The sequence below is a fragment of the Mauremys mutica genome, chromosome 14 (genome assembly GCF_020497125.1).
Source record: "Mauremys mutica isolate MM-2020 ecotype Southern chromosome 14, ASM2049712v1, whole genome shotgun sequence".
Classification (NCBI taxonomy): domain Eukaryota; kingdom Metazoa; phylum Chordata; order Testudines; family Geoemydidae; genus Mauremys; species Mauremys mutica.
Window position 1 is genome coordinate 36,695,709 of NC_059085.1, and position 26,229 is coordinate 36,721,937.

At 42.4% G+C, this 26,229-nt stretch overlaps 1 protein-coding gene across 2 annotated transcripts; it reads left to right on the forward strand.

The window, feature by feature from the left end:
* Positions 1–578: 578 nt before the first annotated feature.
* On the forward strand, positions 579–26,229 carry HSD17B2 (hydroxysteroid 17-beta dehydrogenase 2). Of its 2 annotated transcripts, XM_044986785.1 has the most exons (6): positions 579–649; positions 2,351–2,640; positions 15,576–15,788; positions 16,725–16,910; positions 21,332–21,469; positions 22,871–26,229. In XM_044986785.1, exons 2-6 carry the CDS (start codon positions 2,355–2,357, stop codon positions 23,227–23,229), a joined length of 1,182 nt encoding a protein of 393 aa, XP_044842720.1. In that variant the 5' UTR covers positions 579–649; positions 2,351–2,354; the 3' UTR covers positions 23,230–26,229. The 2 variants fall into 2 exon arrangements, with proteins under 2 accessions (XP_044842720.1, XP_044842719.1); XM_044986784.1 differs by lacking the exon at positions 579–649 and having other exon boundaries at positions 1,632–2,640.

Here is a 26,229-nt window from a genome sequence, read left to right on the forward strand (position 1 = left end):
ACACTAACCCCTGTTTGCACAGGGGCTTCTATTCAGCCGGGTACTTAAGCACATACTTAACTTTAAGCACTAGTAAGTGGGGCTACTCACGTGCTTAAAGGTAAGCACATGCTTAAATATGTTGCTGAATAGGGGCCAAAGGACTGATCTTAACACTGGTGTGAGAGGTAGATTGACATTTTATGTGCAAAATCTATCTGCCCAAATGGGTTTTTTGCACTAGGAGTTGCAGTCTTTCAGCTGTTCACAAAGTGTTATTCCACCCAAATGTAAAGTTGTACATGCACAGCTAGAAGCTGTGGGAAGGCCTGACTCAAAATCAGGCTCTTGTAAATCAAAGACAGATTATCTTTGATTTTAAGAAGTGGTAATTATGCCTTCTTGTATATAGCATAATCAGTTACTGTTTCCCTCAACTAGTAAACCCAAACTAGTAAATGATTTAATATTTTCCCCCACTCATGAATATATTTGCTCACAGATATATTTTTACAGCCTTGGTTAATAATACATTTGGTGGGGAAAAAAATCCATCTGATTTCATGCTGGTTTTTATTTTCCAGGAGAAAGTGTTTGGCCAAGAACCTCTCCACGGAGCTTCAAAGAGAGGAAGTCAAGTACCCAAGTCTTAATTTGATTCCAAGATCAGGTTTCATACTTTAAAACCTCTTGTCTGTGACTCCCTGAATTGCTGAGTTCCTTTATTATTATTAATTTCATTTTAATTTATTTCTAAAGTGCTATTTTACTTGAATATCATACCTTTGTCTAGAGGTTTTTCTGGATTGAGTAAGTGTACAATAGCAGATTGTATTTGAATTATTCTGTAAATACCTGTTTACTTATGAAACTTTATTAGATATTTATAATCCTGAATTGTTTCTGTTTTGACATAGGGTTCAAAGTAAATTAACATAAGTTAGTATGGTTGCTTATGAATTAAAAACAAACCTTTAGGCTCATGGTCTTCTAAGGAATAGTGACCTCATCTGAAACATACACTAGATAATAGCCATACATAAACATTTTTATTAGCTTTTAAAAGAATTTATGACAAATAGAAATATTATCTCCTAAAACTAAAGTCATGGAGAAAAATTACTTGTATCTTTTCTTGGATTCACATGCCACCAAGCTGTTCTTTAATACCCAGTAATCTCTCAAACTCTGTCTAGACTAGAAAAAAAGGTACATCTTAAAATCAAATTAACTAAAAGATTGAAACACCACTTAGCACTTGTAGCAGACACAAATTTAACACCTTTCAAATCATGTTAGCAGGTCCTTGGGGTAATCCCTGTTTATAACATGATTGATCAATATAATTTAAAAAAGTGTTAATATGTAGATACAGGTTTAAGTGATGTTTCAATCATTTTAGTTAATTCTGTTTTAGCATACACTTTTTTTTAAATTTAAAAAGACCTTCAAAGTACCCCAGCGTAGATGTTAAATATTTCTCATCTAATTTATTGACTGTCTGACACCTTCATGATGCTGGACACAATTTTGAACAGCATGCACCTGCCAAAGCTTGCTTAACATAACCTTTAAAGTTCAGTCCAAGATTTGGTCTGAAGTTAGTTGACTAGTGCTCATTTGGAATCATATTCTCAGAAACATGAGGCAAACCCCCTCCAATTTCAATCAACCAAAAACACGGTGATCATCTGAATATGGGTACGGAATGTGTCAATATCCAAAGGAACACATTAAATCCAGGAAAGGCAATTTTGTTTAGCTTTGGTGTTTCCTTGAGATAAAGTGGGTGATGATAGCATGATGGGAACATAGAAAATATTAAGGTAACGTTAGTGCAATGACAGCTACGTATTTTGAACTAGAAAGAGTAAACACTGCAGGCCTGATTCTCAACATATGCCGGTGTAAATCAGAAGTAAAATCCACTGAAGTCAGACCCCCCAAATTCATAGGAAGGACACTCCTAGTTTTAACTATAGTAGAAATCCTTTTTCTATTTAGTGAAACTCCATTTAAGTGTGTCAGACATGTCAAAGTTACATTTTGCCCTAGGCCAGGGCTTGCTACTTCATGTCCATTCCTGACTCTGTCAATCATTATCCAACCAGTGTATCAGGGGTGGAGCTGAAAGGCAATAAAAATAAGAGGTGAGAAGGGGAAGTGTTCTAGTATTTATACCGGTACCTGAAGCGATTCACATAAACCAGTCTTACATTTTGCAATATTTCTTTCTTATTTCAGGATCCTAAACCAATTCCCCTTTCCCTGCCCCACCCCCTCAGCCAGTTCATATAAAACTCACTCTGCCTTTAGCAACACCTTGCTAGGCTGTTGTCTGTTAGTGCATGAGTGTCTGCCTTCTCTCTAGGAGAATGGACACTTACATCTCTATAGCTGACCCTTCTGTCTTGCTCTGCTTGGGTATGACTGCAGCATTTGGAATAATCACCTTTTACAAAGCCAAGAAGAACCAGGTGGAGAAAAGGTGTATATCTGCCTGTGGTCTCCTCCTGCTGCTTTTATTGGAAATACTCTGTTTTGCCATGCTGAAAAGTTACATAGGCTTAATCCTGTTCTCTATGGCATGTCTCATCTGTTACATTTACTTATCAGTTCAAACAATGTTACCTGTGGACAACAAAGCTGTATTGATCACAGGTAAGAGGGAACATGCAAAGTTTGGGAAGTCAAATCTGCCCCATGAAACAGATATGATGTACAAATTTGTGTAATCTTAAAGGTTATTTACTAAATATCTTGTATTCTTTTTACTCTTTTTATTAATTTTCCCAGAATTCTTTTTCCAGGTAATTAAATGTTTTGAAATCATGTAGGAAAACATTCTTTGTGCTTATTTTATTATTTTTGGTGGCTTTGTTTCTTGAAAAGAAATTTTACAGATAGACTTTCAAGATGCACTGCTAGTTTCTTTAACTCATATTTATTAGTGAAATACATATTATGTTGCTTATGATTTTTAATCTTTTAGAAATAAGATTGTAATGAATAGATGCATTTTAAATGTTACCAGACTGCAATGCCTTTGTTTACTTCTGGAAAATGTTTTTATTAAACTATGCACACGTATACAATTATTTTTGACTTATACATTTAAACAATACATAGTCTCAAAGAATATCCAATTCAATACAGTAAAATAATATACACAATGTGTACAGTATCTGTCCATCTCTGTGAAATTATTAATGAATGAGAGATTTTCCTAACAATGGCTGTTCATATTTATAACATTACTAATGAGCTTTGCTCATGGATGAACTAGCTGTGACATGTTGCTTATCTGCTTTTTGCTTAAGTGTTTTTATTTTGTCATTTAAATATTTCAATCTGCTGTTTTGTCTGGAGCAATCTCCTGCTGCTCCTTTGCCTTAGTAGCCTTAGATTTATTTTTTTTTCTTCTCCTTCTTCTTTTTTTTGTGTGCCTGAAAGGGTGGATTGAATCTGAGTTGTAAAGCTGATTTGTTTGGCTAAGAGTTTATACAGAAACTTGGAAAGTAATTTAGTTTGGATTGACAAGTGTTATTTCTGAGATGAAAAAAGACAAATGATAAAACCACATCAGCAGAAAGGTCACATCTTTTCTTGTAGCTCAGCCAAGTTCTGTCTGCTGCATCCAGTCATGGTTCATGTGCAGTGGTGTATGGAATGAGGATGGATGTGAGCCGTGGGTGAATAGGGAATACATGATTGTGAATGAATGCACAAACTTGAATTGATTATCCGTAGCAATACTCTAGGTTTACACTCTGGGCTCTGGAGAGTTTCTTTTCTGTTTTCTTTCTTTCTAATTCCTTTTGCAAGACATTTAGATTTTCTCATTCTTTATTAAAAACCCATCAGTTTCTCAGGGTTTATCTACACCAGATTGTGTGGATTAATCTGTTGTGCTTCAGCTGATTATATTGCATTGAATCAAGTTCCAGGCCACCTTCAGTTGGTTTAAGATTTGCCTTTGCATCCACACTAGGGCCGCCCTAAACCAATAAAGGTATAGGCCAGGGGTTGGCAACCTTTCAGAAGTGGTGTGCCAAGTCTTAATTTATTCATTCTAATTTAAGGTTTCGTGTGCCAGTCATGCATTTTAACATTTTTAGAAGGTCTTTTTCTATGTCTATAATATATAACTAAACTGTTGCTGTATATAAAATAAATAAGGTTTTTTAAATATATAAGAAGCTTCATTTAAAATTAAATTAAAATGCAGAGCCCTCTGGACCGGTGGCCAGGACCCCGGCAGTGTGAGTGCCACTGAAAATCAGCTCACGTGCCACGTTCGGGCATGCGTGCCATAGGTTGCCTACCCCTGGTATAGGCCTTCATCTTTGACCTAGGAGGGGGTTCTCCAGTGCCGACTGGCACACAATCACTTGAAAGCAGGGCTTATCCTCCCCACATTTCTGTGTTAAGCTGCACCAATTGTTGCCTCCCCAGTGACTGAAGCAATTTTGTGTGTAGATGCAAGGTGCTGTCCAGTCAATTTCTGTGTTGCTTTCTCCAGTGCAGACAAGGCCAGAGGGAAAGCTTTAATGACAGGCTGTATTTCTCTCTACTTTTCCCCGTAAATTGTTGTGGAATGTTGCTGTACACCAGGGGTAGGCGACCTATGGCACGGGTGCCGAAGGCGGCACACAAGCTGATTTTCAGTGGCACTCACACTGCCTGGGTCCTGGCCACTGGTCCGGGGGGCTCTGCATTTTAATTTAATTTTAAATAAAGCTTCTTAAACATTTTAAAAATCTTATTTAGTTTACATACAACAATAGTTTAGTTATATATTATAGACTTATAGAAAGAGATCTTCTAAAAACGTTAAAATGTATTACTGGCACACAAAACCTTACATTAGAGTGAGTAAAGGAAGACACGGCACACCACTTCTGAAAGGTTGCCAGCCCCTGCTGTACACTGTTACACTCCTATGTATACTATGTGTCATATGACTTTTAAAAACAAACTTTATTTGTGGATAATCTAAGCACTATACCCAGATGTCAGACACTCTTTTCTCGACCTATGTATTACATAATTTTTTTAACATTAACTTTAATAAAGTTTTTAAATCTGTTCTCTGACATGCCAGAACAATGCATTCTTGGGATTCCCTCTAGGCAAACATGAAAGAGGCTGCAGATGTCACTAAGACCAAACAGGGTTTTTCTTGTTTCCATTTGTTGAAGTAAAATCCCATTTCTGTGCTGAATGCTCCACCTGCCCTCTCCTCTGCCCTGCCTGTTAAGTGAGAACATACAATACCAAGATCTGTGCTTAACTCAATTGTTAGCTAAGGTTTACAGCACAGCCTTAAGGAGGGAAAAGGTGAAGCGTTGGGGAAAGCGGACAGGTTTATCAATGACAAGGAGGAAAGGCAACATTTCTTTCACCTGATTGTTAGGCACCTCTATCTTTTCCAACCAAGCTTCCAACCAATCCACCTCCGTCCCATACAAACCTGATTGGGGGCCAGCCTTGCTCCCACTGAAGTCAAGGCACTTTTGTGTCTTTCTTTATGGATTCGGTCATCGATTTTAAGGCCAGAAGGGACCATTAGATCATATAATCTGATCTCCACAGGCCATAGAATTTCACCCAAATGCCCCTGTTTGGGCCCAATCACTTGGGCTTGGCTAAAGCACATCTTCCAGAAAGACATCGTCCTGTCCTTATTTGAAGACATCAAGAGATGAAGAATCTACCATTAATCTGATTATTAGTACCTTTAACCCACCAGTTGACATCAAACATGCTGACTCATGAAGCTGTATGGAGGAAAAAGGTTGCATGTGCTGAAGAAATCCATCCCACAGAATGTAAAGCTTTCTCTTCCTCAGCTAGTCCATAGCATCCTCTCAGCTATTTTATAGCATTTGAGTCTCGGTCACTCATTTCAGAGAACTGTGGCATGTATTTGGGTCTGGGAGTCCTTCAAGCTATAGAATGGGTTACCTGTGAAACTGGCAAAATATTATGTGTCCCTAAGAGTTTCCATTTAAATACACCCACCGAGCTCACTCCTGCAGGCAGGATTCATAGAAATGTGTGGATCAATGGAGTCACAAGAGTGCTCACCTGAGTGCAGTTGCTTGTGTGCAAAAGTGTTTGTGTGATTGCGTGTAAAGACAATAGCTTTACCTTATGCTGGGAGCATTCACAGGCACTGCTGCACTGAATGAAGAACAATTTATACTATCAAGGAGTCTTTGTGGCACCTTAGAGACTAACTAATTTATTTGGGCATAAGCTTTTGTGGGCTAAAACCCACTTCATCAGATGCATCACGTGGAAAATACAGTAGGCAGGTATAAATACACAGCACATGAAAAGATGGGAGTTGCCTTACCAAGTTGGGGGTCAGTGCTAACGAGCCAATTCAGTTAAGGTGGAAGTGGGCTATTCCCAACAGTTGACAAGGAGGGGTGAATACCAAGGGAGAGAAAAAATCACTTTTGTAATGCTAATGTGGTCAATGTAATCAAGGTGGCCCATTTCAAACAGTTGACAAGAAAGTCTGAATATCAGCAGGAGGAAGTTAGTTTTTGTAGTGACCCATTCACTCCCAGTCTTTATTCAGGCCTAATTTGATGGTGTCCAGTTTGCAGATTAATTCCAGTTCTGTAGTTTCTCATTGGAGTCTGTTTTTGAAGTTTTTTTGTTGAAGAATTGCCACTTTTAAGTCTGTTATTGAGTGTCCAGAGAGATTGAAGTGTTCTCCTACTGGTTTTTGAATGTTATAATTCTTGATATCTGATTTGTGTCCATTTATTCTTTTGCGTAGAGACTGTCCAGTTTGGCCAATGTACATGGCAGAGGGGCATTGCTGGTACATGATGGCATATATCACATTGGTAGATGTGCAGGTGAATGAGCCCCTGATGGTGTGGCTGATGTGGTTAGGTCCTATGATGGTGTCCCTTGAATAGATATGCCGACAGAGTTGGCAGAGGGGTCTGTTGCAGGGATTGGTTCCTGGGTTAATGTTTGCTTCAGATTGAGGGGCTGTTTGTAAGTGAGGACTGGCCTGTCTCCCAGAGTCTGTGAGAGTGAGGGATCGTCCTTCAGGATAGGTTGTAGAGCCTTAATGATGCGCTAGAGAGGTTTTAGTTGAGGCTGTAGGTGACAGCTAGTGGCATTCTGTTACTTTCTTTGTTGGGCCTGTCCTGTAGTAGGTGACTTCTGGGTACCCTTCTGGCTCTGTCAATCTGTTTCTTCACTTCAGCAGGTGGGTATGGTAGTTTTAAGAATGCTTGATAGAGATCCTGTAGGTGTTTGTCTCCGTCTGAGGACTTGGAGCAAATGCGGTTGTATCTTAGAGCTTGGCTGTAGGCAATGGATCTTGTGATGTGGTCTGGATGAAAGCTTGAAGCATGTAGGTAAGTATAGCGGTCAGTAGGTTTCCAGTATAGGGTGGTGTTTATGTGACCATTGCTTATTTGCACTGTAGTGTCTAGGAAGTGGATCTCTTGTGTGGACTGGTCCAGGCTGAGGTTGATGGTGGGGTGGAAATTGTTGAAATCCTGGTGGAATTCCTCAAGGACCTCCTTCCCATGGGTCCTGATGATGAAGATGTCATCAATGTAGCGTAAGTAGAGTAGGGGTGTTGGGGGATGAGAGCTGAGGAAGCATTGTTCTAAGTCAGCCATAAAAATGCTGGCATATTGTTGGGTCATGCGGGTACCCATAGCAGTCCCACTGACTTGAAGGTATAAATTGTCCTCAAATCTGAAACAGTTGTGGGTGAGGACAAAGTCACAAAGTTCAGACACCAGGTTTGCCATGACATTATTGGGGATACTGTTCCTGATGGCTTGTAGTCCATCTTTGTGTGGAATGATGGTGTAGAGAGCTTTTACATCCACAGTGGCTAGGATGGTGATCTTCCAGAAAACACCAACGGATTGTAGTTTCCTCAGGAAGTCAGTGATGTCTCAAAGATAGCTGGGAGTGCTGGTAGAGTAGGACCTGAGGAGAGAGTCTACATAGCCAGACAATCCTGATGTCAGGGTGCCAATGCCACTCTGAAATCTATATGTTACATGTTTATCATCATCCATCCCAAAGACCCAGAAAAAGAATTTTACAAAACCTTAAACTGAAATACAAAATATGCACAAAGATCACTTCTTTCTCTACTGCAATGCAGCCATCTCAAAAGTGGAATGTGCCTTGACTTCAGTGGGAGCAGAGCTGACCCCAAATCAGGTTTGTATGGGACGGAAGTGGATTGGCTGGAAGCTTGGTTGGAAGAGAGAGAGGTGCCTAACAATCAAGTGAAAGAAATGTTGCCTTTCCTCCCTGTCATTGCTAAATCTGTCCGCTTTCTCCAACACTTCACCCTTTCCCTCCTTAAGGCTGTGCTGTAAATCTCAGCTAACAATTGAGTTAAGCTCTGTATTGTATGTTCTCACTTAACAAGCAGGGCAAAGGAGAGGGCAGGTGGAGCATTCAGCACAAAAATGGGATTTTACTTCAACAAATGGAAACAAGAAAAACCCTGTTTGGTCTTAATGACATCTGCAGCCTCTTTCATATTTGCCTAGAGGGAATCCCAAGAATGCATTGTTCTGGCATGTCAGAGAACAGATTTAAAAACTTTATTAAAGCTAATGCTAAAAAAATTATGTAATACATAGGTCGAGAAAAGAGTGTCTGTACATCTGGGTATAGTGTTTAGATTATCCACAAATACAGAGTTTTTTTTAAAAGTCATATGATACATAGAGTACATAATCAACAATAACCCACATTTAGGTGAATACATTTAAGAATACAGTTTAGATATTAGCATCCAAGTATCTGGGTACATCACTCATTTAAGGTTGTACAGAGATTTGGTTGTTGAAAGCAAAATATATCAATGAGTGGAGATTGTCCCTCAGTAACTGAGAATTAGGGTAGGTTGTCCATTTAGGAAATACCATCTATCAGGGAAGTCTTTCAGTTACTTTCCTTACTGCACTTCTCGTTGGCACTCCAGCTCATCCCTCCTGGTATTGTCGATGTCCAGTGATGTGTTCTATGTAGATGTCCCTTGCCCGTCTGATGGCATCTGACACCATGAGTTGCCGCATCAGCTGAGAGTAGCGTTGACCGATTCCGCATTCTCATAACAGTTGCTTGTTACTGGGGTCTCATGCACCCAAGGCTCCGACAATCAGCGTGTGTGTCTGAACCTGGTGACCCCTAGCTCTCAAGGTGTCGGCCAGAAGGGCATATTTCTCCACCTCTCGAGCTCGGGCATTGTGGAAGGCTGGGGACCTGTTCTTGAAGGGCACTGTGACATCCACCATGATGATCTTCTTCCGGTTCTCATTGGTGATGATGATGTCGGTTGCAGTTGGTAGTTGGTTCCGGGGATGGTGGAGTTCATGGCAACCTTTCCTATGTGTGGTGGGAGGATCTGACCAGGCAATCTTGGATGGCATTGTGTTGTAGCTGCCAGGCTCTGGAATGGGGCTTGCCACTACACAGGACGTGGGGTAGTGTCTCGTTGGCGTAGCCACACTTCCTACATTGCTTGTCCCGATTCCCATGCCGGACAGCTCTGTTCAGCAGAACACAGTTAAGATGGGCCCTGTGGATTAACCTGAAGTCAGCAAATCGGGTGAAGCTGCCCCCGGGGAGGAAGTGGTTGCTGGCGTCCCACTTGCATGTCACCTTGAATGCCTTGCCCTGGTCTGGCTTCCGCTTCAGATTTTCCACATACTGGCAGCAGATGGCATCCTTCAGGGTCCTCTCCAGCATGGTTCTAGCTTTCGGAGTGAAGATTGTGTGGTTCGTGTTCTTCACCTGTGGCACCAGGACTCCCAACTCCTGGCGTTCCTCACACCACATCCAGCGGCAGCTGATATGATTCTCCAGTTATTGCATAGCATTGCGGGCACAAGTCCAGAGTGAAGCAAAGTCTCCCCTGTCTCTTCCAAATTCACCTTCCAGCCAGCTGTTCAGGTAGGTGGCAACATCTTGATTGGAGGGAGTCCTGGCGATTGGCTTTTTGATGACCTCCCGCATAGCACTTTCTGTGATGTTCCTCACCGTGGTGTCCGGGCATGTCAGAAGGCGTAAAGCGTAAGTGATCACTGCAACGTTGCACAGATCACCCATTCGATGGATATTGGCACCGCCCTGCCTGTGCGGGATGTACACCAGTTCATTGCTGGCTTTCTGGGGAAGAAAAATCCACTTCTTCACCAGCTGCCTGATGGCTGGTGCTGAGATGTTGGTACGCTTGCCTGGCCTTGAGGAAGATCATGGGTTCACCTTGGATCTGAAAAGACGTCGCCTGGACTGAGTCCCTTCTACTGCTGTCGATATGCAGGGATGCACACTCTCTAGCATTGAAGTGGAGTCCCATCCAGTTGGCAGCCTGGCTGGTGGTGTCGAGCATTTGTTGGAGATACTCAGGGTTGTCTGCAATCAGGACCAGATTGTCTGCGTAGGCCAGGATATTCACGCTGTTGCCGTATAGGTGGAAACCGCCTAGCCTGCTGGAGATGGCTGGAATGAGCCACTCCATGGCTAAGTTGAAAACGATGTGGCTGAGGGAACAACCTTGCTTCATGCCACTATGGATAGGAATTTCAGGCATCTGTCCTTCCATGGAGTGGATGGTGGTGGTGCAGCCTTCATAAAGTTCCCCAATCAGTTGGAGAAAGTTTTCAGGCATCCCGAACTCTTGCAGCGTGACAAAAATGTGCTGGTGGGGCATCGATCCAAAAGCATTAGCCAGGTCGAGCCATGCTATGGCACATTGCCTTTTGCCCTCCTGGCTGTGTGGATGGCAGTCTGAAGGACAAAGTTGTGTTTGTAGCAGCCTTCACATGACATGAAGCCTTTCTAGATGGAGCTGATGGCTCCTCCGTTCACCGACCAGTCTGTGATTCTAAAGGTAATAATTGGAGATATACCAATCTCCTAGAACTGGAAGGGACCTCGAAAGGTCATCGAGTCCAGCCCCCTGCCTTCACTAGCAGGACCAATTTTTGCCCCAGATCACTAAGTGGCCTCCTCAAGGATTGAACTCGCAACCCTGGGTTTAGCAGGCCAGTGCTCAAACCACTGAGCTATCCCTCCCTCAGCTAGCTGCGAGACAGTTGGCATAAAGCTTGTACATGGTGGAGCAGAGAGAGATAGGTCTCCAGTTGCTGAGGTCATCTTGCTCGCCTTTCTTGTAGAAGAAAACAAAGAAAGAAGAAGTGGGACCGCTAAACACTGAGGATGGAATGGAGGTTAAGGATAATCTAGGCATGGCCCAATATCTAAACAAATATTTTGCCTCAGTCTTCAAAGAGGCTAATGAGGAGCTTAGGGATAATGGTAGGATGACAAATGAGAATGAGGATATGGAGGTAGATATTACCACATCTGAGGTAGAAGCCAAACTCAAACAGCTTAATGGGACTAAATCAGGGGGCCCAGATAATCTTCATCCAAGAATATTAAAGGAACTGGCACATGAAATTGCAAGCCCATTAGCAAGAATTTTTAATGAATCAGTAAACTCAGGGGTTGTACCGTACGACTGGAGAATTGCTAACATAGTTCCTATTTTTGAGAAAGGGAAAAAAGGTGATCCGAGTAACTATAGGCCTGTTAGTTTGACATCTGTACTATGCAAGGTCTTGGAAAAATTTTTGAAGGAGAAAGTAGTTAAGGATATTGAGGTCAATGGTAATTGGGACAAAATACAACATAGTTTTACAAAAGGAGATCGTGCCAAACCAACTTGTTCTCCTTCTTTGAGAAGGTAACATATTTTTTTAGACAAAGGAAATGCAGTGGATCTAATTTACCTTGATTTCAGTAGGGCATTTGATATGGTTCCACATGGGGAATTATTAGTTAAATTGGAAAAGATGGGGATCAATATGAAAATTGAAAGGTGGATAAGGAACTGGTTAAAGGGGAGACTACAATGGGTCATACTGAAAGGCGAACTGTCAGGCTGGAAGGAGGTTATTAGTGGAGTTCCTCAGGGATCAGTTTTGGGACCAATCTTATTTAATCTTTTTATTACTGACCTTGGCACAAAAAGTGGGAATGTGCTAATAAAGTTTGCGGATCACACAAAGCTGGGAGGTATTGCTAATACAGAGAAGGACCAGGATATCATACAGGAAGATCTGGATGACCTTGTAAGCTGGAGTAATAGTAATAGGATGAAATTTAATAGTGAAAAGTGCAAGGTCATGCATTTAGGGATTAATAACAAGAATTTTGGTTATAAATTGGGGACACATCAGTTGCAGGTAACAGAGGAGGAGAAGGATCTTGGAATATTGGTTGATCACAGGATGACTATGAGCCGCCAATGTGATATGGCCGTTAAAAAAGCTAATGTGGTTTTAGGATGCATCAGGTGAGGTATTTCCAGTAAAGATAAGGAGGAGTTAGTACCGTTATACAAGGCACTGGTGAGACCTCATCTGGAATACTCTATGCAGTTCTGGTCTCCCATGTTTAAGAAGGATGAATACAAACTGGAACAGGTACAGAGAAAGGCTACTAGGATGATCCGAGGAATGGAAAACCTGTCTTATGAAAGGAGACTGAAAGAGCTTGGCTTGTTTAGCCTAACCAAAAGAAGGCTGAGGGGAGATATGGTTGTTCTTTATAACTATATCAGAGGGATAAATATCAGGGAGGGAGAAGAATTATTTAAGCTTAGTACCAATGTGGACACAAGAACAAATGGATATAAACTGGACACTAGGAAGTTTAGACTTGAAATTAGACAAAGGTTTCTAACCATAAGAGAAGTGAAGTTCTGGAACAGCCTTCCAAGAGGAGTAGTGGGGGCAAAAGACATAGCTGGCTTCAAGACTAAGCTTGATAAGTTTATGGAAGGGATGGTATGATGGGATAGCCTAATTTTGGCAATTAATTGATCTTTGATTATTAGCAGGTAAATATGCCCAATGGTCTGTGATGAGATGTTAGATGGGGTGGGATCTGAGTTACTACAGAGAATTCTTTCCTGGGTGCTGGCTGGTGAGTCTTGCCCACATGCTCAGGGTTTAGCTGATCGCCATATTTGGGGTCGAGAAGGAATTTTCCTCCAGAGCAGATTGGCAGAGGCCTGGGGTTTTTTTTGCCTTCCTCTGCAGCATGGGCCACGGGTCTCTTGCTGGAGGATTCTCTGCACCTTGAGGTCTTTAAACTACAAGTTGAGGACTTCAATAGCTCAGACATAGGTCAGAGGTTTGTTACAGGAGTGGGTGGGTGAGATTCTGTGGCCTGCGTTGTGCTGGAGGTAAGACTAGAAGATCATAATGGTCCCTTCTGACCTTAAATCTATGAATCTATGAGATGAGCACCATCATAGATTTCTTCCAGGAGCAGGGAGTAAGGAAGAACTGTTTGCATTTGTTGAAAAGTGCAGTTAATACCAGGCAGCCGAGGTCTCATTTTTTCAGGATGTTCTAGCAATTGCCATCTTTTCCTGGAGCTGTGTTTTTGGTCTTTGTAAGTCTACTTCCCATGATGTAAAGTCTTGTTCCAGGTCCTCTGCACAGTCAACACGGGGTAGAGGGTGAAGACATTCTGGACGCTGTGCATCATTCTGAACTACACGGTCAAACACCCCCTTGAAGTACGAGAATAGTCTCTCTGACAGGATTGCGCAGCAGGATCTGGGCCCCTCGAGGATTTCTCTCATAGTCTTAGGGCAGTTTGACCACTAGAGCTTCTGGATCCTAGATGCTGCTGCTGGGTTGTAGCCGTGACTGATGTTCCTTCTCCTGGCTTCTCTCCTGTGGTGGTGGTGGTTGTTATGTCTCCACGCAGGAACTTTGTGTGCAGTCGGTGTGTTCTCCTGAGTTCCCTTTCTCTCAGATACGATTTCTGCAGACAGGTTTTTAGTGAGTCTGTCTACAAGGAGGTCAGTGTCATCGAAGGAGGCTGTCCTCACCAGCTCCTCTATCCAAGTGGCTTGCCATGGTGTGGTGGCCCTTGCCGAAGGCTACTGCTCCTCTGGCTGCTCAATCTCCATAGACTCAGGATGGGAAATTGCTGTGGGATTAGCCTGTTACCTATTTTCCTACCTGTGTTGAGTACTCCGGCCGGATCTTGAGGCATGATCTCTGGAAGGAGGGCAGTGTCTTCCCTTACAGATTTTAGGGCAGCACTTATCCTCCTGCACCCAAACTGCCTCCCAGAGCCTGCACCCCACACTCCCTCCTGCACCCCAACCCCCTGCACCCAGCATCCAAACTCCATCCCAGAGCCCGTACCCCTCCTGCACCCAAAACTTCATCCCAGAGCCCTAGGCAGGTGTGTGTGTGTGGTGGGGGGGGGGTAGGGGTAGGACTTGGACCCATTCTGGGCACCACCAAAAATTATACAAACCTGCCACCCCTACTGCAGGAACCGCCTCCACAGCTCTGATTGGCTGCGGTTCCCCGTTCCCGGCCAATGGGAGCTGCTGAGTCGGCGCTCGGGGTGGGGGCAGCACACATAGACCCCCCTGGCCGTGCCTCCACCTTGAAGCTGCAGCTGGACATGCCGGACGTTTCTGGGAGTGGCACAGAGCCAGGGCATGTAGGAAGCCTGCCTTAACTCTGCTGCACCGCCAGACTTTTAGCGGCCTAAAATCTCCCAAATTGGCATCAGTAGATTAGATTTTTATCAATAAATGTAATTAAATGTTAATTTCGCAGCACACACACAAACCAACGAAAAATACTTTCATCAATAACCACAATCTGCAGAGAGCTAAAGTACGAAAAATGCTGCTTGAGAACTTAGAGTTTGCTTGAAGGATAATTGCTTTGTATATTTTGACATGTGATGTTGACAGTTTGCATTTGAAAGGTTATAAAGGTTTAGCTTTTTGAATCTCTGTGGACACTGTCATTAAATAATTGTCCGAGCCACAGAATTTCCTGCAACTGTGAGAACTTACACAGATTCAAAATCTAAAAAAATGCTTAGAAATATCAAAATAATATTGAAATATCAAAATTATTTAAAAAAAAAAGAATTCTGCCAGCCCTACTTATATTACATGTTAAACACCGATGCACTAAGGGACCAATTTTCTAAGGATCCTTTACCCGGCCTCCATTTGTCTGTGTGCATGTATGTATGGTTTTCCCAGCAGTCATTTTACATTATCATATCATTCTTAATAGATGATGAAGAGCTGGGTGAAAGTTTTCAGTCAACTTTTTCCCCAAACCACGCAGATTTGAGTTGACCCAAAATATGTCAGTAATTTGTGTCAAATTCACTGATTGTTTTATGGTAAAAACCAAACAATAATAATTAAAAACCCAATATGAAATGTTTTATTTTGAAATTTGCTTCATTTTATCTTAATTTTATTTGAAAGATTAAAAAAAAACCTCAAACAAAACCAAATATTTCTTTTAGGGTCAAAAACAAATGTTTTTTAATGTTTTGGTTCAATGAAAATTAAAAAAAAAATTATTTCAGACCGACGCAAAACAATTATTTTTCCGGAACAGTCAGTGAACCAAAAAAACTAACAACAGCAACAAACATTCCTACAGCTGTATAGGAAGAAGTTTTTGTATTTTATTTTGCCTAAGGTGTCTTTCTCATTTTGGTGCTTTCAGGAAGTGATTCCGGGATTGGACATGAATTGGCGAAGTACCTTGATAATTTAGGATTTGTTGTATTTGCTGGTGTCTTAAATAAAAAAGGACCTGGGGCTGAAGAATTAAAAAGAAGCTGTTCCCAGAGACTGTGTGTCCTACAGCTGGATATAACCAGTTCTGCACAAATTAAGGAAGCCTATCTTAAAATTTCAGAGATGGTGCAAAATACAGGTATAGTTTCTGTGACATTTTGCGGGGTGGTGTGCATATGCCGCTTGCAAGGGGCTTCCATTGCATCACTGTTTGAAAATGTGTCCAGGTGTGCGCGCTCCGTGCGTGTGTTCTGCATTTCCCACCCCACCTCTGTACCAGTAAGGATATTTATACTGCTATATTGATGAGACTTTTGCTTTATGGAGCACTCCAAAACCAGGATCCTTATCAAATGACACTAGTGGGCCGAGAGGAGGAAAGGTGCAATGTGAGCATGTGTACCCAGGGGTGAAAGTAAGGCGGTACTGGTAAAAAGTGGCTGCCAGTACTGCCCCTCCTGCCTTACTTTAAAGCGCTGCCGCTTTTGCACCCCCCATCGGCAGCCCTGCCGGGTCCTTAGCGGCAGGGCCGCCGACGGGGAGCACAAAAGGGGCAGCGATGTTAAAGCGCTGCTGCAGCAAAGGACTCTGCTTAAAGCGCAGCCGCAGCAGCGCTTTATCATCGCTGCCCCTTTTGCCCCCCTCAGGCTGCCAACAGAGGAGGAGGGAGAAACGGAGCAGCTGCCGATTTAAAAGGGCCTGTGGCTCCGGACGCTGCTGCGGTAGCGGCAGCAGTGGCCAGAGCCCCGGGCCCTTTAAATCACCGCTGGAGCCCCGGGCGGTGCGGGCCAGGCAGTCTGGAAGGGCTGGCTGAGGGATGCTGACCCCCAGCCCCTCCCCTTCTGCCTGAGGCCCCGCCCCTTCCGGGGGAAGTCGGCCCCTGTACTGGTAAGTTTTCAATTTTACTTTCACCCCTGTATGTACCTACAATTACACGGCATCCTAACTTCGTTTTTGGCTGGGCCATTCAGACTAGACGTCGTGCTTTCTCTTTGTTAGGGAAATTATATTTACTTAACCTTCTTTGGCAGCAGGGACTCTGTAACAGCAGCGTACATTTCCTTCTCTTCCTCAGGGTTATGGGGTGTCATCAACAACGCTGGAATCCTGGGGTTTCCTGCAGATGGTGAGCTGCTGCCCATGAGTGTTTACAAGCAGTGTATGGATGTGAATTTCTTTGGGCATGTTGAGGTGACCAAAATGTTCTTACCATTACTTCGGAAATCCAAAGGAAGGCTAATTAATATCTCTAGTATGGCAGGTGAGTTAAACTGAAGTTCCAAGTTGATGGTGCTGTACCAATAATAATTTAGAATTTACCTGATGTAAATTTTGAACAGGGTTTTAGTCAATACATCTCTGTTTGCTAATTCTCAGAAGTCCATATTTGCTTATTATTTCATTATCTATAGGCCTCTGTAATAAAACATCTATTTTGTCCAGTGACTGCCTCCAGTAACCAACCCCTAACGAAGAAGAAGAGTTTTATAGGGATAAAAACAGTAGCATCATAGAGAAATTAACTCTTGTTCCATAGAAACAAATACAATAATGTAGCAAGCCTAGATCTGGACGTGATAGGTGGAAAATCCCCATCAGGAGAACAAGGAAACCAGGTGTTGGTAGGGGCACAAATGTAGGTGCTGGAACTAGGGATGCAGGGGGATGCTGCAGGACCCCCTGGCTTGAGGTGGTTTCTATCATATGCAGGGTTTACAGTTTGGTTCAATGGCTCTTAGCACTCCTAAAAATTGTTCCAGCACCCCATGGCATAGGTGCCGACTCCATGGGTGCTCCGGGGCTGGAGCACCCACAAGGAAAATATGGTGGGTGCAGAGCACTCACCGGCAGCTCCCCACCCCGCTCCCCCACCCCAGCTCACCTCCACCTCCGCCTCCTCCCCTGAGCAGGCCGCCGCGTCCTGCTTCTCCCCCGTCCCTCACAGCGCTTGCACCGTGAAACAGCTGTTTCGCGCAGCAAGTCTGGGAGGGATGGGGCGGGGGAGGAGGAACGCGGTGTGCTCGGGGAAGAGGCGGGGCCATGGCAGGGATTTGGGGAGGGATCCAATGGGGCAGTGAGGGGGCAGAATCAGGGTGGGGCCGGGGGGCACAAGCACCTACCAGCACCAACAAAAGTTGGCGCCTGTGCCCCATGGCACATATAAACGTGAGGGACTCACAGAGCAACACATCAGGAAGCTTTGGGCAGGAGTGAGGGACAAGCTTTCGTAGTGGGGGTTTTCTGTCTAATTGTGGGACCAACCACGTCCTTGAAAACCAGCTGACCTGGAAAGGGAGAGCAGAGCCATGATTCTGTAGGGGAAGGATCCTGGGCACCAAATCCAAAGCACTCTCCAGGGGGGTGAGGAAACTGAGGCAGGGAAATGTGTATTAGGATGTTTATGATTTTTGTCTAGATCTGTGTACCCCTCTTGTTAAATAAAGAGTACGTGTGTGTACAGTCAGGTGCAGAGTGTGTGTGTCTGTTGGCTTTCACTTGTGTGCCACTGGACAGTTAGACCCCGAGTGCCCCCATAGGTGGAGTTCTGGGATAGGGTGTATTAAGCTACGGAGAAATTGGATTGGTCAGCATTAGTCTCAGGGACTAGGCAACTGGACTGCAGTGTCCCAGCTCGCTGAAAAGGCTGCTAGACAGAAGATCTGCCCAGGAGTGTGCCTAGGGACCCCACCCACAGGCAGTCCCCTGGAATTATATTTGGGAACTTGAAAAGGTAATTCAGTATATGGTCCCCTGGTAAGGAAAAACGTCATTTGGTGTCGTGGTCATTTCTAGATTCTCTTCTATATTTCAGTCTTCATTAGATAAAAGCAACTCTATTCCCTGTGGAAAGGGAGTGTCATCCCAATCCTTCTGAGGAACTCTCTGAATTAGTTTAGACACACTGGGCTTAAAGAACACAGGGGGTCCAATGAGGTGGTCCCCAACACAACACAACTGATAAGTGTCCATTCAGGAGGGTTCTGTGTGTGACAGCGTTGAAGTCCACTCATGCAGAATAGCCTGTTAACAATTTACGGCCTGAAATATCTATTTCTTTTTAAATAGAAAAGATTTCAATTCACGTTGAGGGATGCGTTTTTTATCCCAGCCTCCATGTTTGCAAATACAGTTTTGTAGGCACAGTTATCTGTTACAGAAGAGCCAAATTCTTGTGTGTAAATGGTACTTGAGAACCCACAACGGGGCTATCATCCACCTCACTAGTTTGAGCAATGACTGTTGGCTTATGCAAATTTTAAACACATTGGTATAAATTTGGAGATGATGTGACGTAACAAGGGATCTGTATTTCAACTAGCTGGCTCCCACTGAAGGATATGGCAAATTCTCATTGGCTCCGGTACAAGCAAACTCAGGTGCCCATACTCTGGGTGAAATCCTGGCCCTATGGAAGTTAATGAGAATTTTGCCATTGATTTTGATGGATCCAGGATTTCACCCTTTTTTGTGTGTGTGGCTCCACCTAACTTAGTTACCCAAAAATTAAGTACTCCCTCAGCAAGCCAATGAAAAAAGTCACATTTCTGTGCAATGATGGACTTATCTCCAGGTGATGTTTTCATATATATGAGATCTTATAATTTTACAGTGAAGGAAACAGTGCATTGAGCATTTTAAAACTGACTTTTCTAATTTGGGTGATCACCTGGAAACAGGAGCAAAAATTCAGGGGTGCTTTTGGTCACACGTGCTTTACTTATAAATATTTACATGGCTGCATTTATACCCTGACCAGTTCTGGTAAATGTGTGCCTATATTAAAGGGGTGCGCATTCTTTTGGTAAAACATTAGCAGAACACTTAGGGAAGTCGCATTATGCAGTCTATGCTTGCCTGTGCTTGGTTTGGGGAAGAGTGTACTTTAACTAGAGTTAAGGTTAGACTGACCTCAAAGGAAAGGAATGTTGTCGGTTTAAGGAAGAAGGAGTTAATCTCAGTTCAGATTATACAGATGACAATAAGTAATTGACTGGACTGTTTTACAAACAAGGACTCTCAGCTTGTATTTGAGGCTAACCTGTGTCTTTGGTCATTGCAGTAAGAAACTGAGTAGATGACTAGGCGGTTTATAGTAAATCTGCTTTAGATTTCGTCAATGTCTTTTCCTTTAAAAGACATAAAAAAAGTTAAAATGGCCTTTTAATAACAATGCGTTTCATTATGTGTGTCTTATTTTGAGCATGTACTGCAAGTACCAGCTAGACTAACCGTGGGTGCAGCAGAGGGTTGGGCTTGATGACCTTTTGGAAGAGTATTCTGATCTGACACAGGGGGTTCTATACTCTCCTGCAGCCACTGTCTTCTTCACTGTAAAATCATGGCCTTTGGAGACTAAAGTTCCATGCGAGAGTTGGTTGAAAATTTTCTGTCAAAAGGAAAATTTTCACAGAAAAATTTAGTTTTCTAAAATTTTTCAGTTTTCAAAAACTAAAAGTTCTGAAAAACTGGAAATCCCCCCACCAATTTTGTTAAAAATGAAAATTTGTAATTGCTTTTGGAGTTTTTCAAGAAAATTCTTGTTGTTTTCCAGCTCTTCCATTATGCAGTATGCTGTTGCATTTTCTTGAACCTAAGGAAGGCTGGTTGGATTGAAATAGAGCAATGCATTCTGGGACCTGTGACTTTGCTTCTGTTATATCTGTTCCCTTTTATGCAACATAATTGTGACCTTTGGGCTCTCGGCACCTTACTGATGTGGTTTTTACTTGGACGAAGTTTGGTTTGGCCTAATAGATTTCTCCTAGCTCCAGTCTCACCTTTTTCAAGCAGGTGTTAAAAACAGATGGAGAATCTACAGCCAGTATATGAGGTGGCTTTAGAAGGCCTGGTCTATACTACATGGTTAGGTTGCCGTAAGCTGCCTTGCGTTGACCTACCTGTGGAGGTGTCTTCACTTAAATTTGACTCCTGACGATGTCAGTGCTTCTCTAAGCCGATTTAGTAACACCACCTCCCCGAGCAGTGTAGAGATATGGTCAAAGAAATTAGGACGATGCAGTGTCAGTGTAGACGCTGTGTTGCTTACATTCACTGTTACTGGCCTCCGGGAGCCATCCCACACTGCCTCACACACTGACACTATAATTGATACAAGTGCTCATGGTGAGGATATGCATTGGAGCCAAATGTGGACATGTACAAGCGATTTAATAACTGTGGTAGCTATATGCCGACGTAAGTTAAGTCGTCATAATTCTGTGGTGTAGACATGGCCTAAGACTGGAATTGAGACTGTGTAACTGACAGGGACTTCAAATCCTCTGCCTTTATTCACCCATTAAAAACAACAGAACAAAACATCATTGCTTAATTATTAACACTATCTAACATGTTATCTGTGTGATTTCCCTTTCTGAACATAACCGCAATTGTGATTCTCTGCATTGTATCCCAAAATGCAATACAATTTACTCTCCCTATGTTTAAAAGTGACTGATGGCCAGGTGTGACTCTGATTGCAGCTGCTTTGAGCTACTGCTGATGTAAGATATTTTTGTGCCAGAAAAAAATGAGTCCCACGACGTCTTGTCTTTAACCTCAGTGAGAGCTGCATAATTTTGGGTTATGCTATGATCATTCTTTTATATTACTGAAATAAAGTTTCAGTTGCCCAGAAAGCACTGGAGTCAAACTTTATCATGGTTTATATTGCTCCTGTAGGAGGCATTCCGATGGCAAGGTTTGCCGCATATGGTGCATCAAAAGCAGCTCTGTCCATGTTTTCTGGAGTAATGAGGCAGGAGCTTGCCAAATGGGGAATTAAAGTTGCTGCAGTTCATCCAGCCGGCTTCAGAACGTGTAGGTATTTGACATTTCATCTTGTTCTCCTTCCTTCCTTCAGATTATTCCCTGTAGACCAACATCCTCAAGTAAAAGTCATGAATGATTCTCAGCAGTTACAGTTACTTCCTATCCTTCACTTCCATTACTCAAATTAAGATCCAGCTTTCTTAAGGGAATTAAAAATACCCCACCAACCGCCCCCTACATAGGTAGTGAGTGATTTTTTGCTTCCAAGCAGCCAACCTTTAGGCAATGATTTTATCAAGGGATGATTGAAAACCTTAGTTTGCCTTTCCCGATTAATAGAATGTAGTGAATGACTAGAAGCGGCACGTCTAAGTGTTTGTCAGTCATTCCTGATGGGGGAGGCAATCATTTCTTCTCTTTGCTTTTACCTGTCTTGCCAAAAATAAAAAGCAGACTTCAGTGTGGGTTTGACTTGATTAAGGAAGCCACAAGAACTAATTAAGAACTTCAAATCTGGCCAATAATAGGCAAAATTGCATGCTACACTGTTCTAATTCTCTTTATGAAATAGTTTTCCTGTGTAATGGGTTCCATCTGCATAATGGGTGGCCTGGTGCATTGTTTCAAGGTGCTATTCATTTTTCTGTGTAACTGAGGCTCCTATCTTTTTAATCTCTCCTACCCACATTCCAATAGCTCTTTAGAGAAGAGCTGTTAGAGAAGAAAACCAGGTTTCTACAGAATTCCTTTCCATGTCACAAAAGTTGCAAGTCACAGAAGAGATTTCAAGCATTCAGTGGAGACCGAAGTAGTGGTATCTAGCTAGCTAGCTTAAGTACTTGGAGAATGGGCCCTACAGAACACAGTTGAGGGCCTGTAGAAGGGCATTATGAGGACGCCTGCATTCCCAGTCTCTGTGGATGTGCTTGTTCTGGTGATGAAAATGGAAGGGGTGAGTTTCCAGTGCTATCTATCCAGCACCTTTTATTAGTGCTAAAAATTATGTTGACAAAGACATTAAAAAGCAAAGAGAATTTTCTTTATCTATAACCCCCCATTACACGTTCCATGGAAAATAACTTGGAATGGCTTTTCTGAGAGAGTTTTTCTTAGGGACAGGGCTCTAAAATTTCCTCGCTCTTCCTCTGTGTTTAGATATGGTTTACGGTAGCAAAGTACAAGCTTGATAGCAAAGATGAAAAAGGAGTGAAGTCCCTCAATCCATACTTTAGAGTAGGCTGTCCTGTCCTGTTCTTGCTGAAACGTAGCTATACTTTTGTTATATTTTTAAGAACTTCAGGCTTACCATCAAACAATGAAACTTTTTAATGCAGTTTAGATGTGCAGAACAAGATATGGAGGAAAAAAGACCCAATGTATTTATTTACCAGTTGAACTAGATTGTCAAGTTAATGTACAAAGCCCAGGGACTTTACTTTGTTATTCCAGGCATACAAGGTACATCTGAGTTGTGGGCTAAGCAAGAAAAGCATCTTCTGGAGAATCTCACACCAGACGTGAAGAAAGATTATGGTGAAGACTACATTGAAGCACTCAAAAAATTCCTCCTGATCATGCCAGTTCATTGTGATCCTGACCTCTCTCCAGTACTAGATGATGTTCTCCATGCTTTATTGGCAAAGAGTCCACATGGTTTATACACTCCAGGCAAAAGTGCTTACCTAGCTCTTTGTACCTTTTGCTATTTTCCTCTCTGGCTTTACGATTTGTATATTGGTAAGATGCAAAGTAACAAAAGTGTACCCAGCGCTTTAAGGGCATCAGAGGCCAAAAACAAGAACACGTAGGCAGAGTGTGGAATTCTGTCAGCATTTTAAATTACACCAGGAGAACAGGGAAAGGTTTTGTGTGAAGACACTGTTTGCTACATTGCAATTTATTGGGGCCCTTTGCTCGTCAAATTGCATTCCAGCTGCTGGGCAATTGGGGCTGAGGTTAATCTTGAAGCTTTGTGTATTTTAGGTCTTGTCTACACTATGGGGGGAGATTGATCTAAATTATGCAACTTCAGCTATGTGAATAACGTAGCTGAAGTTGACGTTCTTAGATCTACTTACTGCGGGGTCCACACTATGCAATGTCGACTGCACTTGCTGAGGACTAGCTTCTTGGCAAGTTTTAAAAATAACTTCATTTTATTTGAGTGCCAAAGAAAGTTATTTTGTTTAAGTACTTGGGGATCAAATGCTTCTCATATATGGGATAACTCAATCATGGTCAAATTAAGTTTTACTTTAAAACATCTCTCTTTGGGTTCAGAACATGTATGAAAAAGTTTTCGGGGCCTAAAAATTAAAGTGGAAATGTTGTTTCCCCATCAGGACTTAAAAACACCTTCAACATTTGTACGTGTTCACCGGCAAGTGAGATTTTTGATTTTCAAAAGACTCTGTGTCTGTGTGACGCTGATTTTCAGTGAACAACGCCAAGTAATGAAGCAAGAATAACAACTTTTGGAGCCAAGGCTGTTTTTAGCAGGCCCATAAGTGCTTCCTTGATGCATTGATTTTCAAAAGACAATAAATGACCTGAGAGTGTAAGTCCTACTGAAAGTCCAACATGTGACCAAGGGCCAGATTTTTAAAGGTATTTAGGTGCCTGGTCAGATTGTCAAAAGCATCTCAGCGCGCAACACTCAATTAAATCAATGAGTTTTAGGCAACTAGATATTTTGAAAAAAAAACCTAGGCACCTAAATACCTTTTAAAAAACCTGCTGCTACCTCACGTAGAAGCACAAGTCCTGTTGAAAATCAAACATGTGCCTGTTATTCATGGGAAAAAATCAATTGGCTTTTTGCTCCTAAATTATTTGATTACCTAACACACCTAGGAACAGTAGCACATAAATCAGTTAGGCTCTTTCAAAACTCCCATGCACCAATGATAAGTAGCTTCCAGCCTATCACATAAGCCTTCTAAACACAACCCTACTTACAATAGTTTTTAACTCTTGCCCTGTTACTTGACTTTATTCATACACACATTTAATCTCAGGTTTGCACTTGTGATACATGGCATTATTTATTTGCATAGCATGGGTGGTGTGCTAGCTGTTTTACAGACAGGCCTAAGGATTTTATTTCCCCCTGAAGGACCAAAAATAGCTGGGTGGGATAGATGGCCCTTGGAGCGGATTTTCGTGTTGTGTAGTGAAGCAAACTGGACAGGGTTATACTTGACATTGTTGATTAAACACATGGCTCTGGAGCTGCCTGTACCATCAACAGCCCATTCTCATAAAGTAAAGTAAAAAAATGACAGACTGGGGGAAACGGTGGGAGAGGGGGAGGGAGGAATACTACAACCCAGACCTCTCTTCTTGCCTACCTAATCTCATTGTTAATGTGGTGACAAACGCCAAGCAAAGGAAGCAGCTGATACCTAAAGGGATCATGGTTTGATCCACTGATCAAACATATGGTTTGATCTATTGAAGCCAACATGAAGAGGTCAATTGATCTCAGTGGACTTTGGATTAGGCTCATTTCTGTCACAACAAATACATAGCGCAGTCGGTGCTTGTTTTAGAAATCTGTCTTCTTCCCAGACACTTGGGTCAGAAAGATATGAAGTCAGCCCGATTTCTCTTACAGGTCCCTGCTTTGCAACTGATTGGTAATCACTGAACTTCCAAATTTGGGTTTACTCTGTCATTAGAGCTGTTTCCAACATACTCTCTATGTAGCTGGTTTTTTAAACAACCATTTCCACCCTTAAGATGATCATTTTGGTTGTGTAAGTTACAACACCCTTGCTTGAGTATTCAGCCACGGACAAGGCCTAACAGCCAAACTTTGTGCAGCTCTAAGTGATGGACAAACAAATGAGTAACTGATTAATCATATAATGCCAGTAAAAGAGAAATGAGAATTAGAATTACCAAGTGCCATAGGAAGATTCTTGAACAGACAGCCTTCAACTGGCTCACGCCACCATGTCCTCACCTTTGTGGAGCGAACAACAACAGCGAATAGTCACACAATTCATTTACACACAATTATCACTAGCAGAATCAATCTCTACTGGCATGAGATATCCACATTACCTGGAGCTGACATTTTTCTGGTCACTCGTGCATGGGAGCTTGCAAATAACTTCAGGGCACAGTTTGATAAAAAGCCAACCTACGCTGTGAATATCTATAAACGTCTCAATATTCTTCAGAGCAATATGATTGACACCGGTGCAAAATGTGACAGCTGCTAGGACTAGTATGTTGACCATGCTGTGACTCACAAAAGGGAGCTCTGTGATTAAATTGTGGCTAGGCAAAAACAGCTAGAATATAAGACAGGAAACCAATACAGGGAGCTTGACTCTCCCAATTGCAAGATTGGTTGGAGGAAAAATATGTAAAAGACCCAAAATGTAAGTAATAACATACCATACTATGATTTTTGACTTTCCAGGGAAGTCTATCATAGCTACACCAAACCCTATGGGTGAAATCCTGCCGCCATTGAATTCACAGGCTCCCATTGATTTCAATAGCATCATGATTTCACCCAGGGTCTATGTATAGAGAAACTCATCTGGCTGTCTGCCCTCTACTTGTTTACAAATGGTTTATTACACTAATTTCCAATGATTAGGATAACAATCGTCTGTTAACACTCCTACCTTACTGCCTGTTCACATCCTTAAGCTATATATATGTAATTACACTCTGTGGATGCAACTGTTTACTCAGTTGGGTAGTGTCCTGAAACCATTCATTTGAAACACCTGACTAATTACTGAAATAAAATCCTTCTAAGACTCCTGGGAAACCTGCAGCCCTAAAGA

What these genes read in the sequence shown, in the direction of transcription:
- HSD17B2 (XM_044986784.1), top strand. Translation starts at nt 2,328, where the DNA reads ATGAGTGTCTGCCTTCTCTCTAGGAGAATGGACACTTACATCTCTATA. An exon ending in CAAAGCTGTATTGATCACAG is followed by an intron (nt 2,641 to 15,575) that starts GTAAGAGGGAAC and finishes TGGTGCTTTCAG; the next exon opens with GAAGTGATTCCGGGATTGGA. An exon ending in TCCAGCCGGCTTCAGAACGT is followed by an intron (nt 21,470 to 22,870) that starts GTAGGTATTTGA and finishes TTGTTATTCCAG; the next exon opens with GCATACAAGGTACATCTGAG.